This window comes from Sturnus vulgaris, chromosome 1 (assembly GCF_052056855.1).
Source record: "Sturnus vulgaris isolate bStuVul1 chromosome 1, bStuVul1.hap1, whole genome shotgun sequence".
Lineage (NCBI taxonomy): Eukaryota > Metazoa > Chordata > Aves > Passeriformes > Sturnidae > Sturnus > Sturnus vulgaris.
The window spans coordinates 88,292,178-88,316,523 of NC_142243.1; the positions used below are offsets into that span (position 1 = coordinate 88,292,178).

At 37.4% G+C, this 24,346-nt stretch overlaps 1 protein-coding gene across 6 annotated transcripts in view; it reads right to left on the bottom strand.

Moving 5' to 3' along the window:
- The window catches only part of COBL (cordon-bleu WH2 repeat protein), a 157,306-nt gene that overhangs the window by 46,724 nt on the left and 86,236 nt on the right, over positions 1–24,346 (bottom strand). For 5 of the 6 annotated variants that reach the window (XM_014872280.2, XM_088171397.1, XM_088171391.1 and 2 more), the window contains 2 exons: positions 5,089–5,227; positions 1,970–2,140 (listed from right to left, as the gene is read on the bottom strand). In XM_014872280.2, coding sequence (XP_014727766.2) covers positions 1,970–2,140; positions 5,089–5,227 — 310 coding nt within the window. The remainder of the gene's footprint in view (positions 1–1,969; positions 2,141–5,088; positions 5,228–24,346) is intronic. The other variant, XM_088171406.1, reaches the window with a different exon arrangement.

The window sequence follows — 24,346 nt, forward strand, 5'->3', positions numbered from 1 at the left end:
ATCACAAAATTTTAACTTCTAAATGGGATTTTTTTTTCTTGTGGAACACATACTGCTGCTGACAGTCACCCACCCAGCAAAGGAAGACCACAATTGTTATCAGAGAAAGCTGTTTTGAGAGTGATTTCAGAAAAAACATGTCTTTTATCAACAGCTGGCATCAGTAGTTTATCCTCCTCCCCACCTTATTCTATGAGAAAACACATTTACTGAGGTTAGAGTTAGGAAGATTGAAAATTTTGTTGTTCTTTGAATCTACCGCCCAAATCTTATTTGCACTGCTTGAGGCATTCTCAGGCAATAAAACACATTGTTGCAAAATGTTCTTGCACAGCTCAATCACTACGGTATCTAAGCACCTTTCAGAATGGCATTAGGCAATGTAATTAGCATCTGTCCTACGTGCTGCTGTCTCTCATGGGTACATCTGCACACGCTTCTCCTGTGTAAATCTACACACTTATCTTTATTTAGGTAGGACAAAGCATAATTACAGAGCTAAAACTTGTCCCTCGCCAACACTGATGCTTTAAGTCTAAAGTAAGTACCCACTAAGCTCTTGCTCTCTGTAAATTGAGGACAATAAAAACTCATGTTATGCTTCTATGTACAAGCTTAATCAAATCCTTTTGGCTGAGATACTGTGTTTGTTTAAGAGCAAACGATCTCACTGATTGCATCAGGACTGCATTGATTAAAGGGTATTTGATCAGCAAGGTAGATCAGGGAAGCATTGCAAAATAACAGTGATAGAAACTCAAATGAAGCAGAAATATTAATGCAAAGAAGGCCACAATGGATTTTTAATAAAGAAAACATTGTACACAAGCTGATGGTATCTAGAACAAAAAGAAGATTTTAAGTATAATATGATTTCTGTCTATAAGCTGGTAAAGTTGCCTTAGGATTAATCCTCAATAAGATTCAGGTTTTCTGTTAGTATGATCTCCTCAATTTCCATCATTAACTCCAATAAAATTTACCAATGTGTACTTTCCTCAGGACAGATTTGAAATATAATGCTTTAGATTTAGCAACAGCAAGCACATCCACATGAATGTATCAGAGTAACTGCAACCTGCAGAATACTTTTAGTAAAAATAAGGTCCTGGAAAGAGACCTTCTGTCAAATTAGTAGCTAATGGAGACATTTCTCTATCCCATGGTTAGGAGACACCCTCCTAGTCTTCAAAGGAAGTGCATCCATGAGATGTCATAACGTGCAGAGCTTTGCTGCTTTTACTGGCTCTACATGGGTGTGCAGGGCAAGCCCACAGGGAACATAATACATGATCAAAGACTTGGATTGTGTACAAAGATTTAAAGGCAGTCAATGGATAAGCACGGAAAAGCAGCATGAAAACATGCTTTTCACAAGTACACGGGGCTGTGAAAAATATTGTACTTCTTTGTCTGATAACTGCAATGCCCCAAGGTGAAAAGCACACAAAGGACTACCCAGAGATGCCAAGAAAGATGTATCCATTAGGACAGGAAGGCCTTTAACAATATACAGCTTCTGTAAATGGTTTAATTTTCTTAAGGAAGACACTGTAGTTTTCAACCTAGACTGATAGACCCATTGACTCTCAAAGGAACTTGTCTCTGGGGTGACAAAAAAATTGTTAGTACAGAAAAATAAACTTGGGAAATTAATACAAGACAACAGTTTTTTTTTGTTTTGTTTTTTTTTTTTTTTTTCAGTTGAACAAAGCTGCAAAGCTTGATGGTTATTTTAAAATGCTTCTGTACAATGACCAGGCATCATGTGCAAAACTCTCTCCAAACAAGTGTTTTGTTTATATTAATTAGTTACACTGCATTGGACATTTTGAAAGACAACAGGTGGGAGAAAGGGGGAAAAACAGAAATGGATATCTAAAGAGCAGAGAGGAAAGTCTGGAAAAGCTACCCCTGAGAGTAATCATCAAAAGAATGGAAATGCAAGTACATATATTTTCAAACATACGTTTAGGTACCAGCTCTGTTGGTGCTGTAACATCTGCTTCTCTGTAACACACTGTTGGATCCACAATGTCAGTGCCAGGAGGAGGGTAAGGTGGGGGTGGGGGGATCACTAACTGGGGGGGACCACGAGTGGTGCCCCTAGGAGGCTTTTGTGGCACCTGCCGTCCATCACCTACAGGAGGATCAATTGATTTGTTACTTCATTGCAAGATAATGATGGCTCTGTTCATTGTTATTTTTTAAAAACACATTGATTTTCCCTTACCCACATCCAAAGTCTCTCTGGATCTAATTCTGCTCTTATTTACATCCAAATAATCAAGGGAGAAGGAATAGGTCGGTCTTAAACCAACAGCAGTGGGACCAGAATTGAGCCTAGCACATATACCCACATTATAACTGATGCTAAAAATCACCGGTTTTGGCACGAGGAAGGACCAAGAAAAATAGTTCAGCAAATTTTAAAAAATGAAATTAAAAACCTGTGTAAGAAAATGTGAAAAATGTGTTTTATTTTATCTTCTGAAGCATCAAACTCCTGAATTGCTGACCTCTCAGATACTTTATGTAACTATTTTCCTAACTCTTCCTGAGAGAAAGAGGAAGACGCCTTACGTTGCTATTTTGAAGTAGGTATCTTACAGGTTTTTCTGTTCTTCTTTTTGAGTTAGTTTTTATTATTTTGACATTGTAGAGAAGCAGATGATTAAGTTGTTTTTTGCAAAATAGTGTTTGAAGCTATCAAAGGAAATGCTGATAACTTTGTCTGGGGGATTATTTCAACACTGTGTGCAATACCTAAACAAATACATGTGTCTTTGCATTGTACTCTGTGAACCACTTTCCACGTTAAAAAGCTGCTGTCAGTTTGTAGTGTAGAGAACTTGAGCTACTGTTATTTGGAAAGTGCTGGGAGGTTGAAAGTGCACCGAGGAACCATGACTACCTGCGTGCTCTGCTTTCATACCCTGCCTCAAGCATGTGCTGTGGTCATTGCTGAAGATGGATGCTGGCAGAGACACATGTTTGGTCTGATCCATTCCTACACTCTCTGGCTTGTGCTTTGGGGCTGCTCAGAAGGTAAGCAGCACCAAGTGGGAAGAAAAAAGATTAAAACATTAAGATTTTTTACTTAGGAGTCACTAGCTTCCAGAGGAGTATCTTCCAGAGACACAATTTAATGCTGGCAAATGTGCAAGGCCTTTTCTACTGCTTTGAGGAAATTTGGCACAATACTTTGTTGTCACAATAAATGATTCAGTCTTGAATACAACAGGGAATTTGTCAGTTTGAGAATATTTTTTATAAGATCTTTTGCTTTGATTCACATGGCTAACTTGAGAGCTACACAGGTATCTTTAATACTTTTTCCATCATGTGGCTGACTATTTCTTGCAGCACGTTTTTTTCCCTCACTAGAGTCTTGCTTTTTTCACAGCTTTTCTCTCATGCTTTCAGAGCCATCTGTGCTTTCTCATTGTTTTCTTGCAAGGGCCCTGAAGAGAGGCTGTTTTACCAACCCTCTCCGGCTGTAACATTTTTTCTTGTTAATGAACACATTCATTCAAGAAAGTAGCAGAAAACAAAAAGCACTGAAGACAAGGCTACTGTGGGACGAGGTCTTTGTCAGTGTAAAATAATAAGGCTCCATTAAAGCAAATGATACTACAGAATCCTACATGAGCAGAGTCTGGCTAGCAAGCACTTAGGTGCACAGTTCTGAACAGACTAGAAGTAGCTCTGCTCTATCTCATCTGTAACATTTGAGAATATTAAAAAAAAAAACAAAAAACAAACCACTTACAAAAAGTTAAAGCAACAAATGTCATCAAAAAGTGACCAGTAGTAGGGCAAAGCATGAGAAGCAGTAGAGTGTGACATCTGTAGTGATTAAAAGTAAGCCAATTTGTTGAAAACTCCTGTGTTATATGGCCCAGCAATAACACTGCCCTTAAAGAGTTTAAATAAGAGATGTCAGTGGAGTCAAACGTGTCACATGATAATGGACTCCTGCTGCTACATAAATGCTGAGGCATTAAATGTGAAGCATTTACTGAAAATAAATGTTGGAACAAAGCCAAGAGGTTTCTTTCTAAACTGTGAGGCATTTGTAATGTAAGCAATTATGTATGACAGAATGTCATATCTGTATGTCTTCAACATTTTATGAAACATGAGGTCAAAGGCATGAACTGAAGTGCATTATGGCACTTGAAGAATGATTCTCTTAATGTACTGAAAAATGAGTTCCAATATGTGGGGTCATTATCTCATAACTTGATCCATTATAAAATCACTTTGCTCGCTAGAAGCATCATCCTGGTGTCCTCACTCAGGCAAAGCTCTCACCAATCTGAACAAGCTACCAGGCAGATAACAGCACAGGTCTGGGAGAATGTTTTTCAGTTTTCCTGTGTGAGTAAATGTGGTGCCACATGCAACTGAAGCTACAGTTTCTTTTGTTGAGTCTAGGTATATATGGCATTGCTTTGAGAGCATCAGGTCTCTTCTTGTACTGACTAGCTAAAGAATCATCAGATATTGATTAAAAATAAAAGTGAGGATGAAATAAAAAAAAAAAAATCTTTACTTTATTTAGGCATGATGTCAAACTGTTGGAGGACTACATGAAAATCAAATGTCTCCAGGCTTTAGAAACATGAGTAAACACTGAACCAAGTTGACTGTACTTGGGTTCTAGCAGAACTTCATGGCTTCAGATGCATTCAGTACTTCCTGGCCTGTCTCCATTTATTAGCATTTCCATTTACTATTTCTGTATGTCCACTTACTGGCAAACCAGTCATGACCTTCAAGGCACAGAATAGGCCAGGTCTAGTGCTTTTGTGTATAAAGTTTTTGCCAAATATTCAAATCATCTGATGAGTGTTATGTACATTTTACTACCCTGTGGTACTCTGAATGGTGCCATTAAAAAAAGCAAAAAGAGCTAATTTACAAACACTTATTTCCAGACTTTCATTCTGCAGAGAAATGTAGTTTTTTCCCCAAGTTACAAAAGTTTCCAAACTCACAGCATAACAGAATTAAGGCAACTTCAAACAGTGAGGATTAAAAGCACATGAATAGGGTTATTCAGGAGAAAAGAATGCCTCTCACCCATTGTGCTCTTCCTCTTGTCTTCCCTATCTTCTGTCCTGTTAGGTATGGCAGGAGTGGGTGGAGCAGACGCAGTTGGTGGAAGAGGGGCACGCCTCTTCTTTTTCCTTAAATCATTCAGGGATGCTCCTTGTGATATCTAACAAAGTTGAAAAATAAGCACAGTAAAGGATATATTTTGTTGGTATTTTACATTTTCAATAACCAAAATAAAAGTGTTTGCCATATGACCTAATTTGTCAGCAGAGCATATTTATAATGAGCGAGCATTTATACTGACAAACAGAAATTAAACAATTAACAGCAATATTGCACTCAGAAAAGGAAAGAGACAAGAACAGCAGATGAGCGTCACAGCAGAAATACCACTCTGGTAGGCATTTGATGGTTTTGGAAAAAGTGAACTAGAGAGCTCAACACTCAGCAAAGCAGAGTATGACACTATGTGTGTTGTTAAGCTTGAGCCATAACACAATCTTCTTTTTCCATTGGTTTCTTCAAACCTTAAATTATGGTTAAATACTCCAATTGGCATGTATAGTGAATAAAATCTTTCTCATTTCTTTTATTTTCTTCTCAAATTGTTGCCTAAGAGATGAGAATCGGAATTGACTGTTTGCTTGCATGATGATATGAGATCACACTGTACTCTATTCATGCCTACTGGACTTCACAGGCATGCTTTTGAAGATCTGTAACACCTTGGCTTCCAATAATTGCAACACGCTGGTCAATATGCCAACACTTTATTACTGTTTATGCAGCTTTTAAAAATATGAAAAATGTTATTACAAATTACTTGGCTTTCACTGGGTTGCATAATATGTTCTGTAGCTTGTTGGAACTTAGCTCTACTTCCTTTTTCCGGAAAAATAATAATAATAAAACCATGTAGGAAAATCTGTGGAATTTTTATATTTGAAAGGTATTGACAACACTAGTCAGTATCAGGCTTTGCTGAGGCAGAGATTAATGGTGGCTGCCCACATATGACATGCTGCTGGTATTCCTCCACAGAAGTCTTCACTTCTTTAATTTAACTGTTCTGTCTGTCCCAATACTTCTATAGCTAATGTACAGAACCATGGGTGGTTTTCTACTATTTAAAAGGCCTAACTAATAAAAATAACAACAATTCTATGAATAATATTTCCTTTAATTCAGAGGATTAATGGACCTTTAAAATACAATTGTGGTAGGAGATTTCATTAAACAAATAGTAGCTTCACTGCTCAAATCTACCACTAGAGTTCAGAGGAAAGGCACTCATTTACAGATTTCCTCTCCTACATTGAGTAAAAAAGTCAGAGAATAAATAAATTTTACAAAGATTAGGACATGGAAAGGGTCTCCTCCACTTGGCCTTCCTTTTTAAAAGCACTCAGGAGGTTCTTAATTTTTGAAAAGAGAACGCTTTTGTTCCCACCCTTGAGGATTATGCTTTAACCACCATGCCACATGACAATTGCACACTCTCCACCTCTTGGTGAACCTGTATCCTGCATGGGAGAAACTTGGTAGCAACTACATTGGACATAGAGCACAGCAACCAGGATGAGATGCAGCTTCACACCAAACAAGGGTGGGAAAGAAAGGTGTCCTGGTCCCAATTCCTACTATCATTGATCATGTCAACATTTTATATTGGATTTCCACCAAATACAGTGCATGAGTAAAGCCAGTGAAGCCAATCTAGACAAAGTTAGGCATAGGAAATGGGCAATAGTGTTAGGAGTAACTAGCAATTTTGTGGACCTAAATTTTGGTCACCAAATTTCGCAGAATTTAAAGAACATTGGACTTATACCCAGAAAAGAGCACCACACCAGATGCTCGAAATGGATATGACAAAATTTTAGAGCTCCACTGAAAACCTTTTGCCCAATGCTGTAGTGTTGTTCTGTATTAAGATGGGACACTTTCCCAGACAAAGAAACTGCCTGTAGTGGTTAGGAACTAACCACAACTAACTGAAGCTGAAACAGAATGCCCAATATTGAGCTGAACATGGGAAACTCTGTTCAGTGAAATACTCATCAGGCTTTGGCTTCAAGGGGAATTATACCAAGGACAGTCACCTAATGCTGCATTCTTCTCTCCCACAGAAATTGGCAAATAAAGACTTTGAAAAAAAAAGTTCCATTCTTCTGCCCTGCATTTTAAATAACTAACAACATGTAGGGATTTAATACTGTATCTTGATTCTTCAGGATACTATCTTATAGAAAAAAAAAGACAATTATCAAAGTGGGGATTTTATTACTACAAAGACTGCAAAATTCAGTAGCTATGGAAAACTTGAATCATCTGGGAGACAGGCACCATCTGAACTTCCCCAACACTCCACAAGTACAAGCTTGACTTTTCAGTTCTTTAATGGCATTTTGCAGCTTCTACCTTCACTCCTCCCTCTCCAGACAGAAAGGTCATTTTATTTTAGGACAAAAAATGGTTGGACTGATGATTTAAAAGATAAATCTAGGAAATCATGAGAATTAAGGCAGAAAGTAAGTAAATGTGTCTTCTCACTTTAAATTATAGGGATGACTAAACACCCTTCTCCAAGTACCAGAAGAGTGAAGGATGTTAGTTTGGTATATCAAATCTACAGACACATAACTGCTTTCCTATGAAGAAAAGATCCTTGTTAGAAGTCAGCTTATCCTTTTCAGCTCTGTGTATTCTTCCTTAGCCGAATCTTCTGAGGAACATTTCATAGATGTATGGATGATCACACTGCTACAGTTAAAGAATAGGCTAGGAAATAGCTACTGCACGATTACAAAAAAGAAAGTTTGGTGAAATACACACACAAAAATGCTTTTATTATACTGTCAGCTAAGTGCAGTATTCTTCACAAACACCATAAAGAAGATGAAAAGCTTGTTTAAAGCCAGCCATGCTACAATGTGTATAAGAAGCATCCAGTTCAGGAACAGGTCATAAAAATCGCTAAAAGTATATTTTCTTCAATTCCAGTTTCGGTAAACCTACAAGGCTAAACATAAATGGAAAAAGCACAAAGAAAATTCTGTTTCTTTCTTCCAATTGTATGTACAAAACCATTAGAACTCGAAAATAATTTGTAATGGCTGGCTGCTTCTTTTATAAAGAAATCAAGCCTTAACAACATTATTTAGAGTAATTTCCCATTGAAACTTTGTTACAGGAACCTCTCTCTAACAATATTTCCTTGTTTCAGCACTTGTGCTTCGCCTATATTTATCAACAAGAAATTATTAGATCAGCTCCCATTACAACAAGTACATAATTTGAAAAGATGTTCATTAAGTTCTGACTATAATTAATACCAGGAAATGAGCTACAGATTAATAAAAGAGGTCAAAAGGATCCAAATCTGAAAAACAGTGTAATTTCTCTTTCCCTACTGATAAGACCACATACAATAATAATAATAATAATAATAATAATAATAATAATAATAATAATAATAATAATAATAGCCATCACATTCAGGGCTCACACGCCCTTTGAAAAATACTTCCAATATTGTAGACAAAATATCTGAGCAAAGTGCTGAATGTGTTTTCCTACTGTGAAAGCTCAACATACTTATCAAAATTTGAGGGCTCTAGAAAAGATTTGAGAATATATTTAGAGCATAACAACAACATCATGGGGAGGTTACTTGTCAAAATTGTGTGGAAAAGAATCCTACAAGGCCAATGCTTGAAATTTTCAATCAGTAGCATTTCACAGCCACCGTACTTGCAAACAACCTGTGGACACTAACAGTGCATGTGCAAAATGAGTTTAAGTTTCCTCATGTGTAAAAGTCCAGTATTTTCTCTGGGTTAGGTTGCAATGAATACAAAGTAACAAAATATACTAAAGGAGGCCCGAGGAAACAAGTCACCACTACGGAAATTTCTTCAAGCATTCAAAGACAAGGGCATTCTCAGATAAATTTCCAGTGTGAGCTCCACTCCTTTGCCTTGCCTGTGCTCTGCTTACAGACCAGACACTGGTTTTGTATTTGTCAGCCCTTCCCTTTTAAACTTTCTAACCGAAATGTTTATTTATGACTAAGTACTAAGTCATCTGGTAAATGCTAACTTTCTTTTATCCACAGACCCAACAAGGCTCAAATTCATTGCAGGTTTATGGCTCCTAGAACTGAGCTTCCTTCTCTAAGTCAGAAACTGTACCATTAACATAGTTTGTGTTTCAAAATCCAAACCAGTCTTTCTAATATTTTTATAAACATCGTAAGAAACATTTGTCTTGTTGCAACAGATTTTTCCTTTTACTATCACCCCTATCATTTTGCCATAGAAAAGGAAAAATCTTGAAAACCTAAGAATTTTCTAGTCTCAGTATTTAATAAAATTCTCCTTAAAGCAATTTTCTTCCTGCTTAAACAACATAGCTGCAGATGACACAGATATATCAGCAATAGAATCATATTTGGAATAAGGATTGCTTTTAAGGGATATCAGATGATTGTTGAGCATATTCAAATAAAAAAAATGTATAGCATATGATATAAACTGTGTGAAGAAAGTCCTTGTACTCTTGCTTCTTTCTCCTTTTTATGCAATGTTACACATAAGGATTTTTGGAGGAATTGGCTAATTTGTATACAAATTGTCTTATTCATGGAAACAGTGAATGAGTGTCAAAATTATATTTAGAAGTAAAGAAAAAGAACTGGAAAAAGGACACATGGATTCAATCACTAGCAAACCCTCATTACAAAGTGGTTCTATCATCTCACACTGACTAGACACACACTCTGATTCAAGCAAGCCAGTTTCTGATACACTTGCTGATGATATTGTCTGGTATCAGAATGCCTATTGAATCTTAAAAATGTTTAAATGCAATCCAAAGGAAAAAAAAACAAAGATAACCTGTAAATGAATAAACAACAGTATCATCCCAAACTACGTGTGGGGAAATATCAAAGCTCTTCCCCTCACAAAAAAAAAATTAAATAAATCTTGAAATAATAAAGAGCCATTTTAAAAGAAGTTCTAAAAGAAAAAAGACACGTTTCATTAATCGGCTTTAAACTCTTGATATAGCTGCACTAATCCTTTATAATATTCTATGAAAGACAAGTGGTAGATTGGTATGTAAGATTTATGGTTTTAGATTTAAATACATATTCCTATGACATAACTTAAAGCAGTTGAGAAGAAAATATTTTGATCCAAGACGAGTCGTTCTAGGAAAATCAGACAGATAAATCTTTCAGCTGCATAATGGAGACATAAATCTGTCCAGTAAACTTGATGATATAAAAGCTATTCTGCCCAGCTGATTCTGCATTTTCACAGGGCAACAGATGCTTCAACATGCCTAGCACTAGAAACCACAAGAAGTCCCAAGTGAACATTAATGTGTCTTATACAACATTTACTCATGTGCCTAGTATTTCTTGGACAGGTCATACATCATTAGTCTTTTCACTGACATATACTGACAAAGGAAAATTCAGTGAGCTCTCAAAACTGGGTGTATGAGCAACTCATGAGGCTGTCCACTGCAAGCTACATTGAATAAAATTGTCTGTTCAGCACTGAACGTCTCTACCTTCTTTCCTTACTGGGTAGTATCCTGTTTCATTTGATTAAAAGATGAATGCTTAATCCATAAGTACACAGGTGCACTAAAACACAAGTATATCAGAAACTGCATTCAAAGACAGCAGCTTGATGTCTCCCAGAAGTGTGTCCTGACATTGCAGAATGGATTTGTGTGGGTTATTTAAAATACTTACTAGGATACCATGCAATACAACAACATATTACCAAAACAACAACACAGAGGTAATAAAAAATCTAGCACACTGAAATACTTTTAAAGAGAGTATTATTTGGAAAACTTGTCATATTGGTAAAATGTATAGAAATAACTACACTTTAGAAATTAGCAAACAGTATCTCGCATTGGTTATTTTACTTCCATACATGTTGATGTGTTGGATCTCACAAGCCTGGAAAAAAAAATTAATAATGTTAGGCTTAGCTTTAAGTAAGCCATATGAGTAAGTACACTGGGATAGCAGGACTGATATTGGGACCGACTGGACATGACAGCTTGTGTAACTCTGGACACAACACTCTCCTGGGCAACAGATTTAGATGGGAGACTCCCAAGCTACTGCCTAGAGTTTAAGTCCACAGTAATAGCAAGCGACTCTTGGAACAGGATAACCATGCTTCAGTCCTGACAACACCACTCTCTATTAGGGGGCTTCCTCCTGGCTTTGGAACAATGCACTGTGCTTCCCTGTACTGTGCAGGTGTCTGGCTCACCTGATGCTGCATCCCAGCTGTACTCCTGTGCCAGCAGCTGTACTCCCTGCCTCAGCTTCCAAGCTGCTTTGCTGCTGGAAGAGCTCAGGCACTGAGGGAAATCTGCCTTAGAACTAGAGTGCAAACTGCATCTGCCTTCTGAAAAGACCCCTACTATTAATATTTTAGTCACATATAAAATATTTTGCATAATTTTGCCTATTAATTTTTTATTATATAACTTTGGTGTTAAACAGAATTTTATAATACATTTTATAATAGTGTTATAATTTTTAATATAATTTCATCATAAAATTTAATATTGATTATTAAAAATCAAGCTCTGACTGCGAAAACACCTCAGTCTCAATAACAGATAAAAGCTTAGTATGACTGGATTTTACAGAAATTGCTATGTTCTTGTGCTGTTTTATTCACAAAATGAAGAAGACAAAAGGCAAGTATGTCCTTGAATACTTGGCTGATTGGTGACAGAAAGCTAAATCAGTTAACACAAGAAAGCCAGTACAAGGTGAAGGGGCAAGCTCATTTTTCCATCTGTTTTTATAGAACACACCCTTTGTGAAATGTCACAGTCAAGGACAGTTAAAATTAATGTCATTCTAATCTTTAAACCCTTTAACTTGTTCAGTTAAATGTGTCAGACAGGAAACCATCCATAAACAAATCTGAGATGTTAAATTACTAAGATAGCTGTGATTTCCTTCTTTGCAAAATCTCATTTCTAGCTACAGTATTATTTCCACTCAAGGAAATCACTCTACAACGCCAAATATTTTCACACGCATTGAAACATGTAGACTACACAAAACTGCGGATGTTTGCTTTGGCAAAGAATTGAACTTCCTCTGTTTCTCAGAATACAATGTAATTCTCCTCATTTATGTCTTTATTTGGGGGGGGGGGGGAACCAACAAAACCTTAAAAATCACATTTTAAAACCACCACAAACTGATTTGCTACCGATATTAATTTCTCCTCTAGAGAAGTTAAACAAAAAAAGGCAAAATCAACCTCCAGATTTTAATCTCATATTTGTGCACATCTTTTTTCCTTGGAACCATACAATTAACAGAATAAATGAACATTAGTAAGAGTGGAAGATGCATAGTAGCAGTGCAGTTCCTATTTCTTCTGATAACTTTGTCAATGAATTTGATACGATCAGTGTCATCTTAAGTGACTGCCTTTTGGAAAGTCACTAGACCAAGAATTTTATACATTATCTTTTCTTTCTCAGTCTCACATCCTGGATTATAGGCTGGATGATTGGCTGATCTTCTTGTCTGTCCTTAAAATTCTCAGAGATATCATGAAGATTTGCAACAGTTATTTTTCATCTTTCTCCAATTTTTAGCCAAAAAGATGTGCTGTAGCCTAAAATCTGTTAGGGCTAGAACACGGAAGGGAATTCACACAGACATATGACAAGGAGCAAGGAGAACACTATCCTTTCTACTTCCAATAAGTGACATACTTCCCTGGAGATTTTAGGTTTTTCTCTTAAATTTTTCTTCTGTAGAGATAACCAAGTTGAATTTCTAGTGCTTAGCACTACGTCCTGGGCAATCACCTTGAAAGTCTTCTAAATTTAGAGAAAAACATATCTGATTATTTCCAGTGTTCTAACCCCTTCTATAACCCTTCTCCTTCTGCAGGCACATAGAATGCCTGGGAAACATGGTTTAGGGAGTAAGTCAAGTGAGAGTTCCTGATTCCTTTCCAATTTGATAGAATGGTTTGGGTTAGAAGGGACCCTTAACTATCACCTCCTTTGTGTCATGCCTTCCCATTGCCCTTTTCAAACCCCACTCAAGCCTAGCTCTTTCCAGCACTTATGAATGCCAGCCAAAAGCCTCTGTATTTCCACAACCTAAAAGCATGAAGATGGGAGAACAGCCAAGTGGTACCACAGTATCAGTTAGATATATTACTAGGACTGTAGCATAACATAGCTCTACATCAAGCTACCCCCCACAAGTGTAAAAATTTTATTATCCAAAATGACAAATAGATTCTGCTATGAACACTTGTTTGAGGAACCCATCGTGGCACACTGCTTGTTAGCCACGTCTGGAAGTGTCAACAACATAGAGCTGAGCAGGACTCAGGGGCTGTCTCCTCGGTCTCAGGAGGTGAGAAACTGCATTCTCATTAAAACAGGTACACTGCAAACAGAATGAGGTGCCTATTTCTCTAAATGACCTATGGCAACTTTAAAGAGGATGGTGCCAGACTTTTTACTGTGGTGCCTGTGACAGGAGGAGGATCAATGGCCATAAATTAAAACACACAAAGTTGCACCTCAACATGAGGAAGAACTTCTTCACCTTGAGAGTAGCAGAACACTGCAACAGGTTGTCCAGGGAGGTTGTGGAGTCTCCCTGTCTGGGACAGAACTCCTCTGGACTTGTTCCTGTGTAGCCTGCTCTAGGAGACCCTGCCTTGGCAGGAGGGTTGGACTGGATGATCTCCAGATGTCCCCTCCATCCCTAAAGATTCTGCGATTCTGTGAAAAATAGCTTCAAGTAACAAAGAACAATTTTATTTTTTATTATACCTGTGATGTTTTCCCTTATTTTCTTATTTGGCTAAACAATGACTATGCTAATAAGCCATAAAATTAAACCTGATTGACACAGCACACATTCACTTTGTTAATTTTTCTATTCTGTAATTTTTTACCTTTTTAATTTAGGATCTATATAAGGTGGAGTTAGAAGCAAGGTCTGAAAAGTGATGCAAACCCAGTTTCTAAATTAAGAACAGTGCTAGGGTCATTTTTCACAGCTCATTGAATGCCAGCTCTTCAGAAGTCTCGCTGCTCAAAATGATCTTTGTCTATTAACTTCCCTTAAATACTGTGCCCAACAAAGCCTCATAATTACTTGACACATACTTTCTTCTTTAATGAGAGTTAAAGCTTACGATGACATCAGCCTGTTCTATTTGTCTGAGACTTGCAAGCCAGATGAAGTTTACTTACTGAGCACTGCAACACTGCCAAAATTCAGGGCTGCATAGAACAGTATGTTCCGGCCCTAATGTCTTGCCAGTTTTCAATGAAGTGCTTGACAGAGACCACATGTGGAGGTCAAGTGATGCTATCATGATCTCACCAGATGGTAAGTTGTGGTATCATTCCCAAGGCAGGTAGTATAGTCTGTTCAGAAACAGTTGGCAGGTGAACCACGAACTCACAGCCAGAAGCAACTGGATTATTGCAAAAGATCAAGAATGCTATTGATGCTGGCAAAAAGACTATTCCAAGAATTTCTCTTGCACATAATTCAACGATTCAACTCTCAAGACATATGTTTCTTGAAAAAAATGGAAGTCCTCCTGCCAAATAAATCTTGCATTTTTGTGTGATTATTATATTATGTATGTTAAATTGTAATATGAAGATCCTGTAAGCTCACCTTGCTTGTGTTCTTGCATATATATTAACCATCACCAGTTCACTCCAACTTTGATGTCAATTCAGAGGTTATAGCTACACAGGTTAGAGTGTAGGACTGGACTACTTTTCAGAAGACAACAGGAAAGTAGACCACGTAAGAACCTTACAACATTTTATAATTACATTCTCCAACCCTTCCGAAGTAACAGCCTATCCAAGACAAATTGTGAAGCACTCAGCATTTCACAAAGTCCAGCGTTCAGTTAAAGAGGTAAGCAATTTAAGTCACCATTGCTTCTATTTCCCAGAAAAAGTTGCAAAAACTCTATTTCTGAAACTGCAAAAAAGCCACACAGTGGATTCCTTTTACAAAGTAAAAAGACGTAATTTTAAAGCAGATCTCAAAATTTTATATTCTTCTGGTGCAAAACCTATTATTTGACTGTGAACATTATCTGAGTAAAGATATTCTCAAAGGGGTGTTGCAAAATGAGTCTTATCTCCAACTGCACTTCTGAGAGGCTGTACCTTCTCATTAACACAAAAACCTCTACTGAAATTCTTAACTAACATCCTAGTTCCTACTGGCCTGTTCCTACTTCGGAAAAAAATATAACCAATTGTAGGTAATCACTTCTTGACTGAGAAAGCTTAGACTCCTTTTAAATAATTCATCACACTGTGACACCTTACTCTATTTAAAATTACAAGAAAAAAGAGTTGAAAGAAAAGGAGGGACAAAAAAGCTGCTAGAAAATAAGTTGGCTGCCTAAAAAGAAGAGCTGCCTAACGTTATTAAAATGCTTTCTGCAACTTTTTTCTTTTTTTTCAGTGAGACACATGCTGTTAGTAAATAAATGTGCAACAATACGAAGTTGAGCATTAGGAGTAATAAAGAGGATGGGTAGCAATTTGGACTGAAACCACAGAATTTCTTTAGAGGTACAGAGAAGAAAATTCTGTAATACTATATCAAAATACAACATACCCTTAACTGATACTCTTTGGAGATGTTGAGAAAGTAGTCACTACACTGCATGTATCATTTAAGCTGTAGTTCTTAATAATTACTTTAAAAGAATTAATGTGCTTAAGTGCGCATACACCATAATTAATTTTTGGAGCTGTTTCTATCATAAAAAGAAGTACAAATTACTCCCTTTCTCTAGAAGCTTTTTTTAGCCTTCCTAAATTTCATGCTTTACATGACAGCAAGATAAGCCTTCAGCCATCATTGCACTTTACTCTTTTCTTTTAATTTGGGCCTGCATCATTTATCCAAACCAAAGTGCAGCTGTTAGCTAAATTAAGCATCCAAACTGCACAGCAAACATTATCTGATGTGCTGTCAGCTGGCTTCATGTTTGCCATCTGATTATTGTTTTGTAAGACGTGAACAAGTCTGGATATTTCTCATTCAGATAACTGAATGTCATGTTTAAAGCTCTTTAAAAAATGAACACAGCACTTTCAAACTGGAAATTAATTGTTGAGGTTTAATTTCTTAGTCATTTACCATGGCATAGGGCATTTTAAAGACCACAGATTTCTTTTACTACTCACTCTTGTTTCTACTAATTGGTTCTGTACATCTTGATAATGGTCTCTACAATAAGATAGCACTAGCCAGGTTCAGCTCCAGTGGAAATATGAAATATATAAAACTTTCCAGGTTTATGATTGGTTACAGAGACTGTTGTTTCTATAAAACCTAATGTATGTCATCACAAAATTTTATGTCTGTGAAAGGCAGCAGTTTGTACATTTTTTTAATGACAAGTCCATTAAGTGAAAGTCATTAAGAAAAGCTCCATCCTTATACAGTCTTAAAAAAATATTGCCTGGTGCTTCAAGCAAAAGTGGATAGACAGAGCAAACACTTAAAGATTGACTTTCTATCACCTGAGTAGAAATATCATAATTTTCTAAGTAAAACAATAGCCCCATCACTGCACAAGACAAAAGTGATTCAACAGCTCCTTCCTCAGAGGACATGCACTCTAGAGAATATACCTGGTATGCACCTGGATCTGATACTGACTTGAAATGCAAAGGCATCACATCTTTCATGCTGCTTTTTATTTTGTCAGTGAAAGGCATATGTCCTGTAGAGTGCACTGGACATCACCCATACAGCTCCCAGACACCTGTAATATGAACTGTGTAAGTTCATCTCAGCAGAGATACAGCCCAAGGGGCCTGCAAATATGACCCTTGGTGTCCTGTGGGGCTCTTTGATACTGAGTCACACTATCAAGTCATAAAATGTATACCAGGCAAGTTGCTTTAGGGTTCGTGGTGCAAAATTCTTATTGGTCCTATGACTTACTGGCAAAACTTCCAGCTTAATTCTGCAAATGCAGTTTTTCACTTAGGAGCAAAAAACAAAGAGACTGATGACTGGGAATAGCAATCAGAGGCAGCTGTTTCTCTTTTTAATGAGAAACATGTTTTTCTGGTCATCAATTTACCACTGATAAGAAAACCTAGTGAAGTCATTGTGAATGCTGCCAGTGACTTTTCTGGAGTGATATCAGATTGTATGAGACAATTATTTAGGTACAACTCTCTTCAGCATTCTCCAAAAATAGCTGTGTATGTTAGATTGAGGGCTCTGCTCAGGCTTCTTTATTAGACTGTGGCAGGTACCTACAGGACAGCAGAAGAAGAGGAAAGGTATGTGCAGTACTACCTTCTCTCAAATACTTTTGTCGTCACCAACCCTCTCCATTTTATGGATTGCCTGGTGTGATTTATCTTTCAAGATTCATAATGGATTTGCCATCCTTGCAGCATTTGTTCAGCCTCCTCTTAAGCCCATGTAAACTTCTGGTGCCCATAACCACCTTGGTGGACCAATTCAATGAAGACCCACACGCTTTGACTTTGGGAGTTTGCCTGTTTCCTATTAGCTCCAAATGCTCCTGCAATGGCTGGCTGAAGAGTCAAATCCTTATCCATAGTCTTCAATCACTTTTTCAAGATGAATAATCATGGTTTACTTAAGTTGCACTATTGACCCTGTACTAAACTACTCCACACCTTTGATCACCCTTGATGTCCTTCCACGAGTCTCATCCTATTCTGTAATATCTTCCTGAAACAAGGATACCCCTTTTTCTTCTCCTAAAATGCTCTGAATCCGATTTGCTTTTTCAATTGTTATTGAGCTTTGAGATTACTTTTTTCAAATAAAAATGTCTTCTGATTCTAAGATCTTCCTAATCAGTTACTGCCAGCTGAGAGATCAATATATTAGAAGGTCTTAAGGGAAATTCAGAGTGGCCTTTTCTCAAGTATATCACTTTGCCCTTCCCCACACTGAATGTAAATACTTTCATCTGCAAGTGATCCCAGCACTCAGTCTCATAAGGTCTTTCAACTGTTGCTCTTCCTACTTGGTCCTTGCTATCCAGATAAATCAAGTAAGAGCAACAAAATTTCTCACTTTACTGTTTTTTTTTCAGGTCACTTCTTATTATGATCAACATGGATGCTCAAATACTCCAAGGCTGCTGCAACATTTCACCACTAGATGAGTAAATCATTTAGTCCTAACCTGCAACCTCTCTTTTCTTTGCCTTAGTGTCTTTTATTTACGAGTAAGATGACCTGAGAACTGAGACTTGGTTTCCTTACGAAATTCTTGATGAGGGAAATCATAAGATTTGTGGAAACCCAGACAGACTGTATCAACCAGATCACATCCATCTGTTTGCTGAATGCATCAAGAGCACTGTAAGGGACTTGTAAAGAAGGATTTCTCTTTTACTAAAGCTACATTTACCCTATTCACTATCTTTAAAAAGATGAGAACTGGTTAAACTCTCTATTATATTTCTAGTAACTTTTCCAGTATATAAACCACCTAAGGGGGCTTGGGGTTATTTTTATTTCTCTTACACTTTCCAAATAGCAACTATATCTTTCACCTATTTTCTCTGAATTTCTTCATGGAACCCCAGAATGTGGAATTGGCAGCATTTAGCAGTATTATTCAATATTTTTTTTCTCTATTTCTTTGTTCCACATAGAAAGACACTTACTACAGATACAGTTATTTTATACAATCTTTCCTATTTCAGATAGCAGTGCAGTCTCTGGTGCAAAATCTTGAGAATACTTTGCACAGTTGCTGCTCAGACAAAGGAACTACAGCACACTCCTTAGACAGAGCTGAAGTGCACTCCTTATCTCTGTTATTGGACAATTGGCTTGATGGCCATTATCTGTCTGTGCCAGCAGCCTTAACCTGTGAAAAATGTAAAGCCAAGTTTACCATCCCAGACTAACAGGCAACTCTCTGGCCGAAGAGTAAGACAAAATAAATTATTTCTATATGGCTCTATGAAGAGAGGAAGAAGACCCCATGATACCCATAAACTCTCAACAGCTGAGAAATGCATAAATGAAATAAATTAGCTTCTAACTAAATTGTCAGGCAGAATGACTGGAAGAAAAGAACAAAAAAGCACAAAAAAATTAGATACTAAAAGCCTAATGGAAAATTTATGTAATTACCGTGTAGTATTTACAGCCTGGTACATCCAAAATTAGCAATTGCTACATGAATTTCATGTGAAACACAGAAACAAGTAAAACAAATATAATCTCCATTCTTAACTGGCTTATCGATAATAATTTATCTGTATCTGCATCAACAGAGAGAGACACACAGCTACTCCTTGACCTTATCAAAATACTGCCCCATGGCAATTGTCTGTGAAGTCCTCAGCCTCTTAATTTGGTATCATACAGCAGTAACATGTGCACTCCAGCACCCAATATCCCAACTCTGATGCAAAAACCTAGCTTGCTTCTTTGAGGCTTACATAACTCGGGCATTTGAACAGTGTTCCAGAGAAAGAGCATCTTTAATAAAGATTCCATATCCCTGCCCTCATCACAAAAATGATGTTGAGAGATATCACATATTGCCTGAGAATTCTAACAAGTCTGCTGCAAAGATTGGAGAAGATCACAGCTAACACTCATGACATCCTCATTTAATGAACAAAGGCAAAGACACTTCTAAAAATAACATGCAGCATTCACATTTCAGGCCTCTGTGCATGAAAAGAAAATTTAAATCAGAACAACTGAAAAGTCATATAGACCCAGTCGTTAATTAACTTTAAAACAATATTTTAAACAAATTTAAAAGTTATTCAAGTGCTCTCCCTCCTTCTGAATAAATCCTGCTTTCATGTCCTCAGGAAACATATAAAAACCTGAGAAGTGACCTAGAAGATACAGTAGGTTGTAGAAATAAAAGACACGTTTTGAAAAACAGCTTTTTCCTACAGCAAAATCTGATTCATTGCATCCTTCCTCAGAACGTGAAAAAATGTATCTGTTATTCTCAAAGGAGACTTCTGGATGCTCCACAGAAAAGGAAAAAAACCCCACAAAGCAAAACAAAAATACATCCACAGAACACTTTAGGGAGAAAGGAAGTGTGTCATAAGAAAAAGGTTGAGAAGACCTCACCCAGAAGACCTTTGAGTCAAGAGAAACCTCCCTTCCTCTCTAAAAGATGATAAAAAAAGCATGCATTCATATCTTGTTGACTTCTAGTAGACATTTCTGGTTTAGGTGTAACCTATGAAACGGAGATAAGTAATCTGAAGCCATCCACCCTTTTTTGGATTCTGGGCTTCTTATTAAAATAGAATACATCTGTCACATGTCCCCCATGAACTGCCCACTACCTTGCACCTTATACAGAAGTAGTGAAATAAAGTACAAGGTAGAAAGGAAGAAAATACCTATAGCATAAATGTATCCTGCTGCAGTAAAAAAAACAACCCTCTCCTTCAAGTATGACTGCAATACTTTCTACAAAAAATAGGATCTACCTATTTTTTGTAGATAGATATACCTGATAGATATACCTATCAGGTAAATCTAAACTAATTTGAAATTTTTCCTCTTGGGACATAGGACTCTGATCAGAGTGAAATTTAGACAGTAATAAATTACAGTGAATGCACAAAAGAGGAAGTAGAAGAAAAGAATCTGGTATGAGTACCGTGCTTCTAGAGGTGATGTTAATTAAGTGGGTTTTAGACAGCTGGCTACAATAAATCTCAGTTCTGTAAGAAGCCATGGTAGGTGTTCTCATTCAGCTGTGATTCTTCTGTCTCTCAGCTTCCCACAATTGCAGTGCCTGCCAGCGTCATGCTTCTCTTACCAAAGAACAATTCTCATAGTCAAAGAAAATTTGTGAGGGAAAAAGGCTGTCATCCACACAAACACAGGTTCTTCCTATAGACTCGACTGTTTCTCAGAGAGAAAGCCAACTGCAGGAGTATTATTATTTGAAATATCAGATTTATGAGAAATACCCAGGGACAAAGCAGATTCAAGACTCATAGGGCACACAGAGAGCTCTACTGGTGGCATTCATACTGACACAGATGTACTTGGCAAGAACTTACTCTACACTGTTCTACAGGATGTATGTTCATGGCTTTAAGGCTTAATTTGCAGCCACAGGGAAATATGTAATTTTGAAAACCTGAGGAGAACAACAGTAACAGTGTGATTTTGCATCAATCAAGATTATCCTTGCAGCCCGCTAACCACAAATCTGTAACATTACATTATAAAGAAGTAAGGTGGATGAGTGGTTATCACTTCGTGCAAACATGTGTGAAAGATAACGCTGCAAAAAACCCTGCTGTGCTGGGGGGATGTTAGTGGAAGAAATGCTTGCTTTGCTCAGATTTTTGAGTTAACAACCTCAATTTAAACTCCTTTGGTGACAGAAGGTGGCACACTGAAAAATAATATGATATTAAAATCACAGTGGCCAGATACTGAGTTGCTGAGCAACCAGACGTAGCTTCTGACATCTTAAAAGTTCAAAAAACATCAAGCTCCAAAATCAGCTTCCTAATTATGGACAGCTGAGCTAACCATTTCTGAAAATCTTGGCCACTGTTTTAAAATACATCTTACTTCTAAGGAAGATTGAGTCACAGTTCCAAGTAGTTTCCAAGTTCATACCTGTAGCATACACACATACACATGGGAAATTTAAGAACTGAAAATTCAGGGACTGATTCTAAAAATTTGGATGAGTCTACAGTTTAATAACACTTTGTAAATATTTAGTATGCTAGTTATAGTTTCAATATTAAAATATTCCTACATTACTGCCTCTACTTTAATTTTACTGCTTGAAGATTATTCTGGGGTTCTTGCTGGAGGAATGAATTCCAGGTACGTTTTCACTATATGCTGTGCTCATTTGCAGTGTCATTTCAAATGTTTCAGGGCTGCCTGTAGACAGTACAAACTCAGTGGCTTCCAGAAAGGACATTTCACTGGAGTATTTTTCCTCCTTTTGATCCACTTGTTAACAACCTCAACCAAACAGAGAGGACCTAAGGTTTCAATCCCTGATGTATTCTATTTATATTGGTTAACATGCAAAAAGACAGTAAATAGTACTGTAACATGAATTCTGCTGTGGGAAAGGCAAGCCTACCTAAAGCATAGAAATGCTACTAAATGGATAGGATGCCTAACCCAGGGTCCTGCCAGCTCTGCAGAACTCCTATCAATGACTGCCAGCAGAATCATTGCTCTTTCAAGTGCAAGATGCACTGGCAGCATATTTTGTGGGAGAGGAGAGGAGAGGAGAGGAGAGGAGAGGAGAGGAGAGGAGAGGAGAGGAGAGGAGAGGAGAGGAGAGGAGAGGAGAGGAGAGGAGAGGAGAGGAGAGGAGAGGAGAGGAGAGGAGAGGAGAGGAGAGGAGAGGAGAGGAGAGGAGAGGAGAGGAGAGGAGAGGAGAGGAGAGGAGAGGAGAGGAGAGGAGAGGAGAGGAGAGGAGAGGAGAGGAGAGGAGAGGAGAGGAGAGGAGAGGAGAGGAGAGGAGAGGAAAGGAAAGGAAAGGAAAGGAAAGGAAAGGAAAGGAAAGGAAAGGAAAGGAAAGGAAAGGAAAGGAAAGGAAAGGAAAGGAAAGGAAAGGAAAGGAAAGGAAAGGAAAGGAAAGGAAAAGATCACCCTATGTGGTGGTCAGTATAAGAGATCAACTAAGTTGGCAAAAACATAGCAATTACTGAAAATATCTTCTATATAAGCAAGACATTTGGCAAATTTTTAGTGTATCTTATTTTCTCCAGGAAATATAAGAAAATATCATTTACATTTGTTCACATTATAATGATTCTCTTAAAGCCAAACTTCTCATTCAGGCATAGTATTGGTTTAGTTTAGCTATGGACAATGGGAACGAAAACTACCAGAAATGATGAGAGTAAGGCTGTGGCTCTGTTTTGGCTCCCTTGCCTTTTTGCTCAGGTGAGTAAGACTCCTCAATGAATACATTATAATTGGTGAGAAAATATCAGCCTTGATCAAACACTGGATGCAACTATTCTGCTCTAAAATATGGTCTTGACCAATAATTCAGTCAACAACTGTCCTCAGCAACCCAATTTGAGATCTAAAAGGAGAAGAGAGGAACACAAGAAGTAAGGCAAAACCCCACAGTATGCTATATACATTAGTTTGTCTATAGCAACATACAGAGGACTACATAAACATGTAAATAAACCTGAACGCCCTTCTAAAAGTGTGAGTCCAGTTCTTCAGCTGCTCTAAAAACATCAATACATTTTTTATTTAAGCCTGCTGTCTTGCCATATAACAACTAAAACTAAAGTCTATGACACAAATGATAAAATACTGCATCTGGTGTATTGTTCTATTGTTCCATTAGTACAGGAATTTGACTGGCTAGAAGAGAAATCCCTGATGCCTCCTGTTACATTTACAGTGCTTGTGTTCTGAAAACGGTAGCAGCTGAAATAACACACAGCTCCTTTATCACAGTCTACAAGTTGCACTTCTGACATTTGAAGTTGATTCAAGAGCTTTTATACTCATGAAGGCACTGAAGAGTCCTCATCTATGTTGCCTCCAAAAAACCTCATGAACTTCTGAATAAGCCATTGCATTTTATAGACAAAGCTCTTGAAGAAAAGCCCAAGGCCAAGTTTATCACATCCCTCACTCGTTTCTGTATTTCCCCATACATGTTAAAAAACAAAAAAAGTACTTATTCCCATAAACTAATTTGCCAGTGCACAATACTCTTGACTTCCTAGAAATTCAAATAACTCAATTTCACAGTTCTTTTAGGTTCTTCCAAAGGGGTATTTTTTCCAAGAAAAACACATTTCTTTTACATATTTCTTTTAGGGGGAGATCACTGAATAAGCCTCTAAGGAGAAGCCTGTAATTCTGTCAGATTTCACATGTGGCTTTACTCTGCGTACTCTGTCTACAATATCATACTCATACAGGTCTTCTCTTATATTTTGTTGATATGATGCATACTTTTTTGGGGACTGGGGGAGGGACAGAAATTCTGCTAGCACATCTCCTGGAGTGCTGTGACAGACAACAGAGACTACACAGGGTGTTCATTTTTAACTCACCCCTACATTGTTCTGCTCTGCTCTTCGGATTGTGTGGTCTCTGTATTGCAACTTAAGAAAGGAGAGGACCTCTTTGCTTTATAAGCATCAAACCTCCTGGATTTTGTCCTGGAATTGTT